Source organism: Chinchilla lanigera, unplaced genomic scaffold (assembly GCF_000276665.1).
Source record: "Chinchilla lanigera isolate Chin_1 unplaced genomic scaffold, ChiLan1.0 scaffold00009, whole genome shotgun sequence".
Lineage (NCBI taxonomy): Eukaryota > Metazoa > Chordata > Mammalia > Rodentia > Chinchillidae > Chinchilla > Chinchilla lanigera.
Window position 1 is genome coordinate 24,114,240 of NW_004955410.1, and position 13,393 is coordinate 24,127,632.

General features: G+C 38.7%; 1 protein-coding gene across 2 annotated transcripts in view; it reads left to right on the forward strand.

Annotated features, from left to right (window-relative positions):
* Positions 1–13,393, forward strand: part of Dnah11 (dynein, axonemal, heavy chain 11) — a gene marked incomplete at its 5' end in the record, with an annotated part of 307,294 nt that overhangs the window by 68,907 nt on the left and 224,994 nt on the right. For both annotated transcript variants that reach the window (XM_005377377.2, XM_005377378.2), the window contains 8 exon segments: positions 1,531–1,689; positions 2,974–3,057; positions 4,429–4,587; positions 6,361–6,483; positions 7,189–7,311; positions 8,844–9,068; positions 10,158–10,249; positions 11,286–11,412. In XM_005377377.2, coding sequence (XP_005377434.2) covers positions 1,531–1,689; positions 2,974–3,057; positions 4,429–4,587; positions 6,361–6,483; positions 7,189–7,311; positions 8,844–9,068; positions 10,158–10,249; positions 11,286–11,412 — 1,092 coding nt within the window.

Consider the following 13,393-nt stretch of genomic DNA (forward strand, 5'->3'; position numbering starts at 1 on the left):
CAATCCCCTGCAGAGCCAAGGCAAGAATATGCTGTACAGCATGGGGACTGTATGTAGTTCAATAACAGTATGTTTTATTTAAGATAGGTTTTATATATTCTTAAGATATATAAGATAGGTTTATATATCCCTAAGATAGGTTTTATATATTCTATATATTTTATATATATATATATTTGGGAAATGAAGTGATAAAGTAATACATATGTTAATCAGCTTGAGTCAGTCCACAAAGTATGACTCATGTTGTATAACTAAATAAAATTTTTTTAACTAATGTGGACAGCAAAACATTTATTGTTTTTTAAAATTAAAAAGTAGATGAAAATTAAATATTAAAGTTGTTAGATATTGGGAAGAAGGTGGGAGAAAATGTAAAGTAGAAAAACAAAGTCCAGTTCTTTCCTTTTCTTTTTTTTTTCATTTCTTTTTTTTCTCTTCTCTTCTCTTCTCTTCTCTTCTCTTCTCTTCTCTTCTTTTCTTTTCTTCTTTTTTTTTTTGCAAAGCTAGTTACCTAGTGTAGTTTCTAAACTTGATCAATCAAAAAGGAACAACTTGAGCTTAGAATTGAGAACTTTGGAAAGGGCATCAGGCCTGTTGGACCTGGGGGTGGCTTTTCTGCCTTGCAGATTCTGTACATTTCAAACTTTCACCATGTAGATAAGGTGAAAGTTGAAAGAAAAAAATTATCACAGTAAAAGACATATTGTTATTAGTCCCCCTCAAAATATTTGTATTACCACCCCCTCACTTTGAACATGTTTATCACATTGTTCTTCCAATGTGTTATTTACTGTAATAGGTTTTTGGTCTTAAATTTATGCATTCACCGTATTTCTCCATCACCCCTTGCATACTGCTTTATTTTGTTAATAGAAAGCTAAATATGAGAGTTTGCTCACCAGGAAAGGAAAAATGAGCCTGTACATCTGTGATGTAAAACATAAATTTTTCTGCGTAGATGAGAGTATAGATGAACTTTGGCAGAGATGATCATAAGGTGAAATTTTAATATTGGGTTGTGTTTTTTGGTCTGGTGTTTTACTTTATGAATTCTCACGTGCCTTTTATACTATTGGTAAACTTTGGGGTAATTTTTTAAATTGGCATTTTTTAAAAAAGCTACTTTATTATTACATAGGAAATGTCTAGTGCCTGCCTGATCTTTTGCTCCCCAGTGAAGTTCCCAACTGTACAGGAATTGTGCAACTGGACAGAGTCCCAGCTGCACAAAGTTGACAAGAATTATTGCATTCATAGAAATCCAATGCCAGAGCAACTTTTGCTGATATAGGAGTATAGGGTAAATATTGGTGACATTCTTGTATGTATTAATCTTTTCTCTCACTTTTTGAGTAGATATTAGTTTGCTGGTCAAAAGCCTTCTATTTGCTACCAGTAATTATCCTCCAGATATTTAAAAAATTTCTTTCTAAAATCAGAGTTTGAAGTGTTGAAATGTGCAGAGCTACAGGACAAGACGGCCTCTCTATCTGGTGGTTTGTGTGCAGATGTGTGTTTTCTCCTTAGGCAAATCAGGAGCTTGAGGCCTTAGAACAAGAAATGGTGCAGATGCAGGACTCTGCTTGCCTCTTTGAAGTGGCTCTTCCAGAGTACAAACAGATGAAGCAGTGTCGCAAAGAAATACGATTGCTCAAAGGACTTTGGGATGTCATCATTTATGTTAGGGTAAGATATGCTTTTAGAAAACATGGGTTTCTTTGTTTTTTTCTTTTAATAGCTCCTTTACATAAACATGAAATTGTTAGTGTCTGTATCATTCTGTCTGAATGTCTTGAGATACACACACATCAGATTTATGTGTTGCTGTTAGTAAAATTAGTCCAGGAATATAAATTTTTTTAAAAAATTGTATTTATTGTAAGCTTAGTCATTAAAGCAGTGATTTTTTGTTTTAAAAAACACTATATTGTCATTTAAAATGCACAGTTAATGAACACTAAATTAGTTGAATAAATTTTTGTATATACATTTATTTTGCTTAAAACAAATACTTTCTGTCTGAAATTAGTAGGAATTTAGTGAAGTCTGAACGTGCATTTGTGTGTTCTGTTGTTTTCTTTGCAGTGCTGGGGATCAAATGCAGGGCCTTGTGTATCGGGCCAAGGGCTCTACCATTGAGCTTTGGCCCCAGCTTGTGTGTTCTGTTCCCTTTTACAGTGCTTATTAGTTATATAGAATAATGACATGCTTTATATCAGTTGTTTCTGTCTTTAATTCAGGATGAAACTTTGTGTAACAAACTGACTGTCCCACATCCTTTTAGGAGATACGTAGAATATAAATAAAAACTAATGTATAAATATGTGGTACATATACATGGTCACCTGTGCATACAAATTCATGCATACATTCATGTTTATTCTTATATGTGTGTATATATAAATAAAACCTTATTTAAAATGAAGTTAATTTGTATGTGGTTAGTTAAATTAAAAATTTAAGAATAAAAATGAGGTCTGGGGAACGAGGCACATTGCAACATGTATTATACATAATTTTCTAAAGTTAGCTGAAAGCCGTGTAAAAATATATTCAGATATAAAATATAGTCAAAAAGTGGTTAATGAAAGTTTTGTTTATAATGGATGAAGATTACCTTGTGAAAGCTTATTATATATTACATGGAGGATCATAGAAACCTGTTATTTAATAACTTACTTTTCAATTTATTCAAACTACACAGGATTAAATGATAATGACTGCATATATGGAATTTATCATTACCAGGAGAAATTAATATATCATCATGTTTTAGCCTTAAGCTTGACATGTTCTGACAACTTTTTTGTTTTAGTAACAGGGAAGTTTTGACAAGTGTGGTTAATATTTTTAAAATTATCTTTCCACGGGATGATAGAGTCACTGTGTATCATCAGTTTATATATTTTGCTGTGGAGACTAGCTTTCACCAAATGTTGTTGACACTTTTATCTGCTTGCGCGTTTTCAGAGAAGCATTGATAATTGGACTAAAACCCAGTGGAGACAGATTAATGTGGAACAGATGGATGTAGAACTCCGAAGGTTTGCCAAGGCGAGTTCCATAACTGTCTATTACAACAATTTATCTTTCTCAGCACCACCTTCTTCCATCTTCCGTAACCTAATATCTGGTGTGTTCAGCTACATGACCTTATTTACATCAAATAGAATGATGTCAAATAGTATTTTTTCACTCTCAGCCAGTTGCACTTCTAATCAAGCCTGCCTTTCTGTGAATGAATTGATAAAAGCATATTAGGGCTAATGAACTTAGGAGAAGTAGCCATAATCACTTGCTTCCTCTGTCTGGAATGGGGAAGAAGGTTCAGAGTACCAAGGCTCAGGGCTCAGGCTGATGAATTAGGCCTTCGATTTCTGTTCTTAATAACCGTAAGTGTTTTGTATCTGATTCTGGAATTTGGGGCAACTCGTGGCAGTATGCCACACCTAGATTGATATGGTTTAAAAATGACAGTGCCTGCCAGGTATGCTGGCATGGGCTTGTGGTCCAGGCTACTTGGGAGGCTGCAGAGGGAGAATCCTTTGAGCTCAGCAGTTTGAAACCAGCCTGGGCAATACAGTGAGACTCTGTCTCAAAAAAAAAAAAAGGAGGGGAGGCTTTTTTCTTTCTTCCCATCCCAGTATACAGTATCCTTGTGCCTGATTCAGTTGCATACTCAGCTCTAACCCCCCTCCAGCCCAGTTTGTTCTCTCATGTTGTACCAGTACCAAAGACGCGAACTAAATTTTTTTTTCACTTTTCTGGATGTCATGAGGTCACTGTACCTCATTCCATTCCCCCTGCTTATTTCCTGTACCACTGGACTGTCCCAGTGCAGAGTGGCAGCCCTCACTCTCAACTGTAGGTCTTTTATGTTTTTTCAGACAACTGGCATTATCCTTTTCTCTGTGCTAAAATCTAGCTGCATGGGTTCTCTGGTTCACCATTGCTGATGTTGTTCAGTAGGCCGAGCAGACACCCAAATCAAAGGCCCTATTTAACACGTTTTAAAACTGCAATATTTAGATGCAGATATGCGACATTATAAAGCAACCATTCAAATGAGCCAGATATTAGAATGGACTTCTCAGTAACCCAGATAGTTATGCCAGTTTGCACTTACTTGTGTTGGAGGAATATGTCCTGTGAACTCTGTCACTTCCCTACAGTTGATGTTACATGGGACAGCCAGTGAGCTGTTATGAATAAGAAACCAGTGTATCCAGGTAGCTTGTACATAGTGGACTCAAACTGTATGAATGAATAGATCCCTTTCCAGGTCTCTGATTTTAGTCCTTAGTCTATGGATTTTAAATATATTCATTCTATTTCTTAATCCAAGAATGGGGAAATGTGTGTTTATTCTTTTAAATGAGGCAAGGTATATCTGGGAAGCTGGTATTTTTCTACTTTGTTCTTTAGGAAATCTGGTCACTGGATAAAGCTGTCCGTGTCTGGGATGCTTATGTAGATCTGGAAGGCACTGTAAAGGACATGACAACCTTCCTGAGAGCCATCTCAGAGTTACAGAGTCCCGCCCTCAGGGACAGGCATTGGCACCAGCTGATGACAGCCATTGGGGTGAGTACCCTGGGTTTCATTAATGTAGTATTGCTGTGACTACGAGTGTTATTCCTTGATTAGTGTCACTGAGATGGAGTGGAATAAGTGAAAAAGTCTAGTCACATGCAAGAGGTCAAGCTCTTGAGACAGCTCTGGACATCCGAAGAGCTTAGTGTTCACACCCACCTCCCTTTACCTCCCACTGGCTAAGTGGTCTCAGTCAAGTCACTTAGCCTTGGCAGAATTGGGAGGCAGGAACCAGAAACAGCCTGGACTTGATGGCTCCAACCCTAACATTTACAGACTTTAGCATCTTCGGTTTTGATTGTCATATCTCAATTGTCCTTTCTATGGAATAAAGCATCTCCAGTTTGGTCACCAAGACTGCATGCAAAGCATTATTTCTGTTTACCTAGGTCATATGTAATAAGCGCTCAATAAATGGTCTCTGATGCTATTATTGTTGGTGTATTTCCCACATTAACTATGTAAATTTTGTAAATGATTTAATTTATTCATTCAGAAAATCTTCATTGGCTCTCTTGATATGTAGCTGAGTGTGTACCCTCACTCCCACCTCCTCCTAATATTTCTCCCCAAAATTTTACCTTACTGCAGTCTCCATTTGACCTATATTATGCTTTCCTGCAAGTTAGGAAAAGCCTTTCAGGCAAATGATATAGAAAAAGGCAACTCCCTCCATGCTGTCCCTAGGGCAGCAGGGCAGAAACTAGATTCAGTCTCCATTTGTCCCCTGGGCCAGTGTTCTCGTCCAGGGCATACACTGCCTAACTATGAAGGCCTGCCTCATTACACATCCCTGCTCATTATCCTCTAGGACAAACCCGGCTCTCATCAGATTTGAGTGAAGTCAGAAGCAATGCAGGGATAGGGTGAACAGCCCATCTGGTTTGTCCAGCACTTTCCAGGTACAGGTGTCAGCGCTGAAAGTCTTATTTATCAGGAAACTCCTCAATCCTGGAAAACATATTCGTCTCCTCTATGGAGAGAGATGGATGATGGTAAGGAAACAGGTTACAGCAAGCCAGAAAAGACTGCTGTTTCCAGGAAGCAGACACTGGATATTCTTAGCAAGAATGATAAAGGAAATGGCTTTCTTGCAACTGTGTGGCCAGATCAGCTCTCATTTACAAGCGACGTGGATGAGTTTGGGTACAGAAAGAACTGAGCACTCCTTAACTAGATATCGTGGAGGTGAAGAGAAGCGGGGTGGGTAGCCAACAAGTCAGTGAAGAAATAAATGTGAATTATTTCTTCACATGGTAAATATGAATAATGACATTATGAGTAAGTATTTTGTGCCAGGGAGCTAAGATTAAATTATTGATAAAACTGGGTTAAATCACGGAAGTAAGTGGGAATTATATTCAGTGAATAGGGCACTTCAGGAAGAAAAGACAAATGAGCTACTACATGATTCCTGGGATTTCAACCGAATTATAATACATGAACAATGAGATTCTCTTTTAAAATGGGTTTTGTGAGCAAAGGAGATAAGAAATGTACAGACAAGGGAAAGATACGAAACAGAAGAAAGTAGTGCGGTGTGAGCATGGCAGAAACCCCTGGCCTGGCTTCTGGAGGGTGACAGCCCAGGAACTGTGGGTTACAAAGGAGAGTCTGATGGCCCACACCATTCAGGGCTGGAGGTATCTCAGTAGCTGACCAGGGTATATTTTAGTTACAGTACATCCCATGGCCCTCGGGTGAAAGGAACTGTTAGTGTATGTGTGAATGTAAATTTGACCTTTATCCCCCCCTCCTAATCAGGTTACATTTTCAATAAATGAAGCCACAACTTTGGCAGATTTGTTAGCGCTGCAGTTACACCGTGTGGAAGATGAGGTCCAAAGCATTGTGGACAAAGCCGTGAAAGAGCTGGGCACTGAGAAGGTAGTGTCTTCAGGCCTGCGTCTTTTCTACTGGGTAATTTTGTCATTAGCATAGAATCCGGTTCAAGGAGAACTTCTTTTGACGTCTGGGAAGGCGGAGACACAAATGCCAATCTGTTGTCTGCTGCTAGTTAAGTGAGTGACTCGAGGAAGGAACAGAATCATTGTAAGTCACAGAAAGGGCTTAAAACCAAGGGGTTGACCCAGTTAATGTTAGCAAGAAACACTTTTACATCCTCTGTTTTGTAGCAAGCACCACTCAAGTTATTTTATTTATATTAACTCATTTAAACCTCTGAAGAAGGTAAGATTATCCCATTTTCTAATGAAAAAACAAGTCTAGAGAGATGACACTTAGGCACTGAGAGCACTGCCTGTCACTTCACTTATGCTAGGTAATTTGCAAATAACGTCTGCTACACTGGGAGATAAACTTGAGTCCTTTCCTGCTCTTACAGTGTGTTTCAGGGAAGGATGAAAAAAGTTTTGTATTGTTGTAATGCATGTTTCTGTGGTGTGATGGAATTCACTCTACAAATTTCATCATCATAAATTATTTGGAGAAAAAAATGAGGCCAGTAATATTCGATAATATTTTTAAAAAAATTTTTTTTAAAACACTTTAAAAACATTAAATAATAGCTTAGGTATTTACACTAAATTAAACTTTTGTGTACAGAAATTAATTTATGTTGTTGATCACTAGGTTATTACTGAAATCAGCCAGACCTGGGCGTCCATGGAGTTTTCTTATGAAGTGCACTGCCGAACAAGTATTCCACTACTGAAGTCTGATGAACACCTTTTTGAAACTCTGGAGCACAACCAAGTGAGATGGACAGTTCTATTACAGACTCTTAAGTTTAACTGATGATTTTTAAAAATTTTTTCCAAGTTCTGACATGATATTCAACATACGCTTGTTCATTCGTTGAGTGTCAACTAAAAACAGGCTCCAGCGTGGTACCATTTTGGATCCCAAAGTATGAGTGTGTATTCTGAAGGAACTTGCGCTTGAGAAAAGAGACAAGGAATTCAGGGTGTCCAAGAAGAAGTAGAAGTTTTCTGACTGCAGAGTGAAAAGTCAAAGGCAGTCCTGAAAAGGTGGCGGTGGTTATGCTCAGCTTTGCGAGATAGGCTGGCGTTTACCAAAGCATGGCTCTCAGGAAAAGATATTTAGGCAGTGAGGGCAGTGTTAGCATGTTGGCATCCTCAAAAGCACCTGCCGGCCAGAGATCACTTTAGGAGTATAGTGTCTTTGGAATATGGGGGTGGGGTGTGTGTATGTGTGTGAGAATGAAACATAAAGCTGAAGAGACAGGACTGAGCGCAATTGTGTATGGTTTTGAATTCTAAGATTATAGGGGTCAGCGTCTCTTTGGATGTAAGGGAGAAGAAAGGTACCAGCAGCCGTCCAGGGGAAGTAATCACTGTAGTCACTATACATAAAGCACTTGGGAAAAGAAACTGGTATGGTGAGGGGATATGATAATTTTTGGTGTATTTAGCATGAGGGATATTTTTATAAAGGTGGAAAGTCAAACCAAAGCCCAGCACAGAGGTTGAGTGGAGCACAGTGCATAAGGTTAGATCATCGTTAATATTTTGAGAACTGGTAAACTAGATAAAGAGTTGTAAAGACCATAAGCTCCCTGGGCATGGAGCCTTTAAAAAGACTGCATTTGGTGAACAAAAGATGTAAAAAAAAAAAAGCAGGGAGAGAGCGAGTAGGTGGATGAGGATTAATAGAAACAAGACACTACAGTATCACAGAACCAAGGGGCGGTCCCCAGCCCCCAGAGAAGAGTGCCATGCCTTACCTGTTCAGTGAAGGAGAAGAAGCCATTCTACTCAGGGGCTTCCTGAGATTTCCGTGGCAGACTGCAGGATGCAGAAGCCAGGCCTGGTGATGAGAGCCCAGAGCAGAGTGGTCACCTGGAAAGAGAGGGAAATGGCAGTGAAGGCCTAGCAGGCTGGAGGGGTCTTTCCTTATTTGGAGATCCAAGTGTGCACACAATCTTGGAATGATTAACAGGTAGAGACCAGGGAGAAAGTGATAAAAGAATAGCTTAATTCCTAAAACTGCACCCTAGTGCATAATATTTTTTTCTACCTGCAAGGAGATTCATAGTCGACTTGTGGAAGGCACATTAAATGGAGCTGCTTATATTTATCTTTTTCTCTTTTGGAAAAAAGGCTGACAAGAATATTACTGCCATTGGTTCGCCTTTTAGTAAAAGCATATTGAAAGGCTCTTCTGAGTATTGTATCCTAGATCCAAGAATTCAGCAGTACACAAAGTAGATACAATGCCTCTTCATGCACCAAGCAGCTACTTAAAATTTTTTGCCTCCCTTTTAGGTTCAGTTGCAGACTGTTCTTCAGAGCAAGTATGTGGAATATTTCATCGAGCAGGTCTTAAGCTGGCAGAATAAATTAAACACAGCAGACTCAGTCATCTTTACTTGGATGGAAGTCCAGCGAACTTGGTCTCACCTGGAAAGCATTTTTGTTTGTTCAGAAGATATTCAAATCCAGCTCGTGGAAGATGCCAGGAGATTTAATGGAGTAGATGCTGAATTTAAGGTTCATAAGAGAGAAACTGCATTCTAGGCTAGCAATATGAGAGTTTTCAGAATAATATGAAAGAAATTTTGTAAAGGACCTTCATTCAGAGTACTATATTTATAAAAATGAGGATTTATTTTTTCATTTCAGTGAGCAGAGGTCAGGAAACTTTTTCCATAAACAACCAATATGTGGATACTTAAGGTTTTGCAAATCATGTAGCCTCTGTAATTATTCAGTCTGGCAATGGTAGCATGAAAGAAAACATAGACACCATCTGAACAAATTGGTATGGTTGTACACCAGTACACTTTATAGCCACTGAATTTGAATTTCTCATGACTTACATGTAGTGTTACAACTTCCTTAAAACACTGTGCTTCTGTTGATATTTTTCCATTGTCTAAAATGTAAAAGCCATTCTAGCTCATACATCGTTGTCCCACAGGCCCTCAGTTGTCAGCATCCAGAGTAGGGGCAAATAGATCCCGCTTCAAGCCAGAAATTGAGAAGAGGAAAAATAATACTCCCTGTGTGTTTTTTCTTTTCCATGAGAGCCATAGAGAACACATGGAGATATACTCATAATAATGATAAGCAATTGGAGAGACTTGTAACAGAGAATAGTAGCTGTACTTTTTTTGGAAAATAGGGGTTACATTTTTTTTCCTGCCTAGAGCACAACTCCCAGAGGAATTGTAATTTGTTTAACTTAAAAGGCTAGGTTGTTTAATATGCATATGCTCTTTAAGATACTGTGCATGTGTTCTTTTTTTCTCTCTTCCTCTTTTTCCTCCCTCTAAATCCCTTTCCTTTTCCCTCTTCATTTCTCTTTACTATTATTTTTTGTTTAGTTTAGAAAAGAGAGATTCCGTCTGGTCCTAAAATGGTGGTAGTCTCCATAACATTTGTTTTGATAAAAACTGTGGATTATGGATTGTTTTTGAAAGCAAAAGCAGACAGATTATGTCAGGCATCCCTAGAAATTTCCTTATCCTTGCTGTCTCATAGTAGCTATATTCTTGTTTTTTTTTTTTTTTTAACCTCCAATATGGATGAAACATTTAGAAAAGAAATACCTAATGTTCATGTTATACTTTCATGCAGGAGTTAATGTTCACAACAGCCAAAACAAAAAATGTCCTAGAAGCAACTTGCAGACCTCATCTCTATGAAAAACTTAAAGATTTACAGTACAGGTAAGAATAAAGTGCAGGTATATAAAATAATCAGTTTGCTATATAATGCTATGGAATTTCCCTCATGCAGTAGTATTTAATATTATGTTATTGTAGATTCACTGTCTACTAAATCATTTTATAATTTTGCTTATTATTCTCAAAGTGGCCTTTTACATATTAAGCGGTACATATATTGTGAGCTAACCTAAATTCAAGGTTATTCCATCTTCCCCAAAAGACTATTATAACAGTAAAATAAAAATATTTTCTTATTAAGAGAATCAACATAACTGACCAATTCTTTCATCAATTATTCTGTAAATACTGATGGAGCACCTACTCAGGAACTGGGATTGTGTGATTATTTTGGGTTCTTTAGCATATTTTCCTTTCATTAGAAATTATCCTTAGCATATCTGAAATCTTTGGCTTAAGGGCCATTTATAAAGTACTTTTTACATACAATTCTGCAATAGTTGGTGGCCACAAAAATATTCTGACTTTGTTTTAGAATGAGTAGATGAGTAACAAAAAAAAATTTGTCTATAGAATTTACTTATGTGTGTAGCCATTAAGTACTCTCTGGGACTTCTGGGCTGTGGGTCACTTTTGCTTGGATAGGGATAATAAAGTGGAAATGATTCTGGATCTTACCATGCTTCTGAATATCTGAGAGAGGGTTCTGTGGATATTCTCTTGGGAAAAACACTCTAGGCCTTTTCCTGATGCATTTTATGCTAGATTGAGCAATGCCAAGCCCCATCTTCATTAAGAGGAGCAACGAGTGACATAAACAAAGTCTGATCTATATTTAGCCCCAGCTAATGGTGCGTGTGTGCATGCATGCGTGTGTGCGTGTGCCCTTCCACTTGGCTTCACTTGTGCATCAGTCGTGAGCGGGATGATAGCATCAAAGAGGAGGAGGGAGGCTGCTTCCTGTCCAACAGTGAGCTCATTGTGATGAATGGCCAGATAATAGGAAGCAAGTCTGTTCTGTTAAGTGTCGCTGACTGAGTGACCAAGATGTGCTCAAAAACACTTTCCATTCATCTAGGCTTTCGCTTTGTGAGAAAGCACTTGCTGGATACCTGGAAACCAAACGGATAGCTTTTCCTCGCTTTTACTTCATCTCCTCTGCTGACTTGCTTGACATTCTCTCCAAGGGAGCCCAGCCTAAACAGGTAATGTTTTTGTGAAAGTCTCGTGTTGTACTGTGTTAGCTAAGGAATGCCCCAGTTTCTCTGTCATTATCAGATGCCATCTGTCCTGTCACATGTGCCAGGAATTAGGAAATCTGCAATTAAAATTCTTCATGCAGCAAAAGGACATCAGAGATGGTGCTATCCAAAGTCAGCAGAGTAGCTGCCCAGTGTTCAGTAAAGAAGTCCAGAAGAAATACAGGCTCCAGATACCTCAGGGTTCTGGAGCATTCATTGCCTGGTCAGTAGCTTCCCTGGTGGAAGAATCTCGTGCCTGGTACTACTTCCTCAGCTCTAGGGAGACCTTTGTAATTATTAAGGTAGACTAATTTTTGGCTTTGGCAAAGTCGGATTTGTATAATTTCAGTCCAAACCTTTTATTTTTCTTGTGAATACAAAAATAACCACCAGTTTGCTGATTCCCATGTCAGTATTTAAAGCAAATAAAAGCGGATATTATCTCTGTCCTCTGAGAGCTCAGAGATAAACTTTGTGTAGATTCTAAAATACTTCTTCCTGTAAACTTTGAGAAGAGGTCCTCTCCCCTTTAGACCTACTCAGTTTTTCCCACTCACTTTTTTCCCTTCTTCTCCCCTCTGTTCTCCTCCCTGTACTCCCAATTGAACCCAGGGTCTTTGCGCTGGGCTATATCCCAAACTATTTTACTTTAATTTTGAGGGAGTCTTGCTAAGTTGCTAACTGGCCTAGTCTGGGGTCAAAATCGCCACCCTTCTGCCTCAGCCTCCACAGTGTTGGAAGGCCTGTACCACCATTTCCGGCTCATTTTTCACTTGCAAAAGCTGACATACATGGTTACTCCCAGAGTAAACTGCATGTTGCTGATTATTTTGAAGCTGAAGCTTGTACTTGAGCACTGTGGAGTTTTGTCCATGTCCTTTTTCTCAGGAAAAAATTCTTCTCTGCAATCTTCTCTGGAGTATGTGTGTCTTCACACTGTAGTTTCCTGAATGTTGCAGTTTCTTGGACACAGTATTTAGCTTATTTCCTTCTTGTTCACCACTTCAGTTGGAATCTGAATTTTGGGTGGCTATTTTGTATTGCTTATAATGCAAATGAAATTGTTGTATTAATAGTAGAATTGTTGGCCAACTTCAGCACTGTTTCAGAGGGTTCACTTATATTGTGTTTTTTGTTTTGTTTTTGTGGATTTATGGCAACTGTCAGATGGCTTTGCAGATAAAATTCCACTGATCGGTTGACTAGGAACCCACTATATCCGTCCCTTACATATTTACATAACACACAATTATATGCTTTTTAACCCACACTTACACTGCAGTATTCCCCTACGGGGTCCTCTGGACTGGCCAGTGGAGACTTGATGAGGTAGAGGGCATCGTAGGCAGGTTCAGGTAGGTTTTTCTGAAGCCCTTTCAAATCCAAATGCAAAGTGGATTTTCACTGTGTAAATTAGAATAGAGATGCATAAGTCTGTATCTAGGATTCATTCTCTTTCTTTTTTCCTAGTTCTTTAAATAAAATAAGCATTAGTATGACTGGCTAATTAAGCAATCATTAATCCCAAAGGTGCCCTACTGAATCTCTTTACACTGTCTTCTCTTTACACTTTATAACGTGTCGGGCCAGCAGCAGCATCATTTCCTGGTCCTCCTTTCCCTTTAAAAAATGAATAAATCAAAAACAGCCAAGCAGGGCCTAGTTGGAAATTCCTGTTCATTTGTATTTGTGGGCCAGGCTTTCACGTAAGTGTTTGGAGTCAGGGAGAGATGGCTTCTTTGCCCCTCCAACTACAGATATATCCCAGAGATGGTATAATCTGTCCAATGTTGCTTTTCAAGGGGGACAGGCTGGGGAAAAATCCCAGGGACCAATGCGTGCTGAGCACATGCTTCACCCTGTCCCCTCATTGCCTGTTCTTAATAATTATGCCTGCTGCCTGGCCTGCAGTGACCATCTGTCTTCACTCACTTCCTCTCGGAAG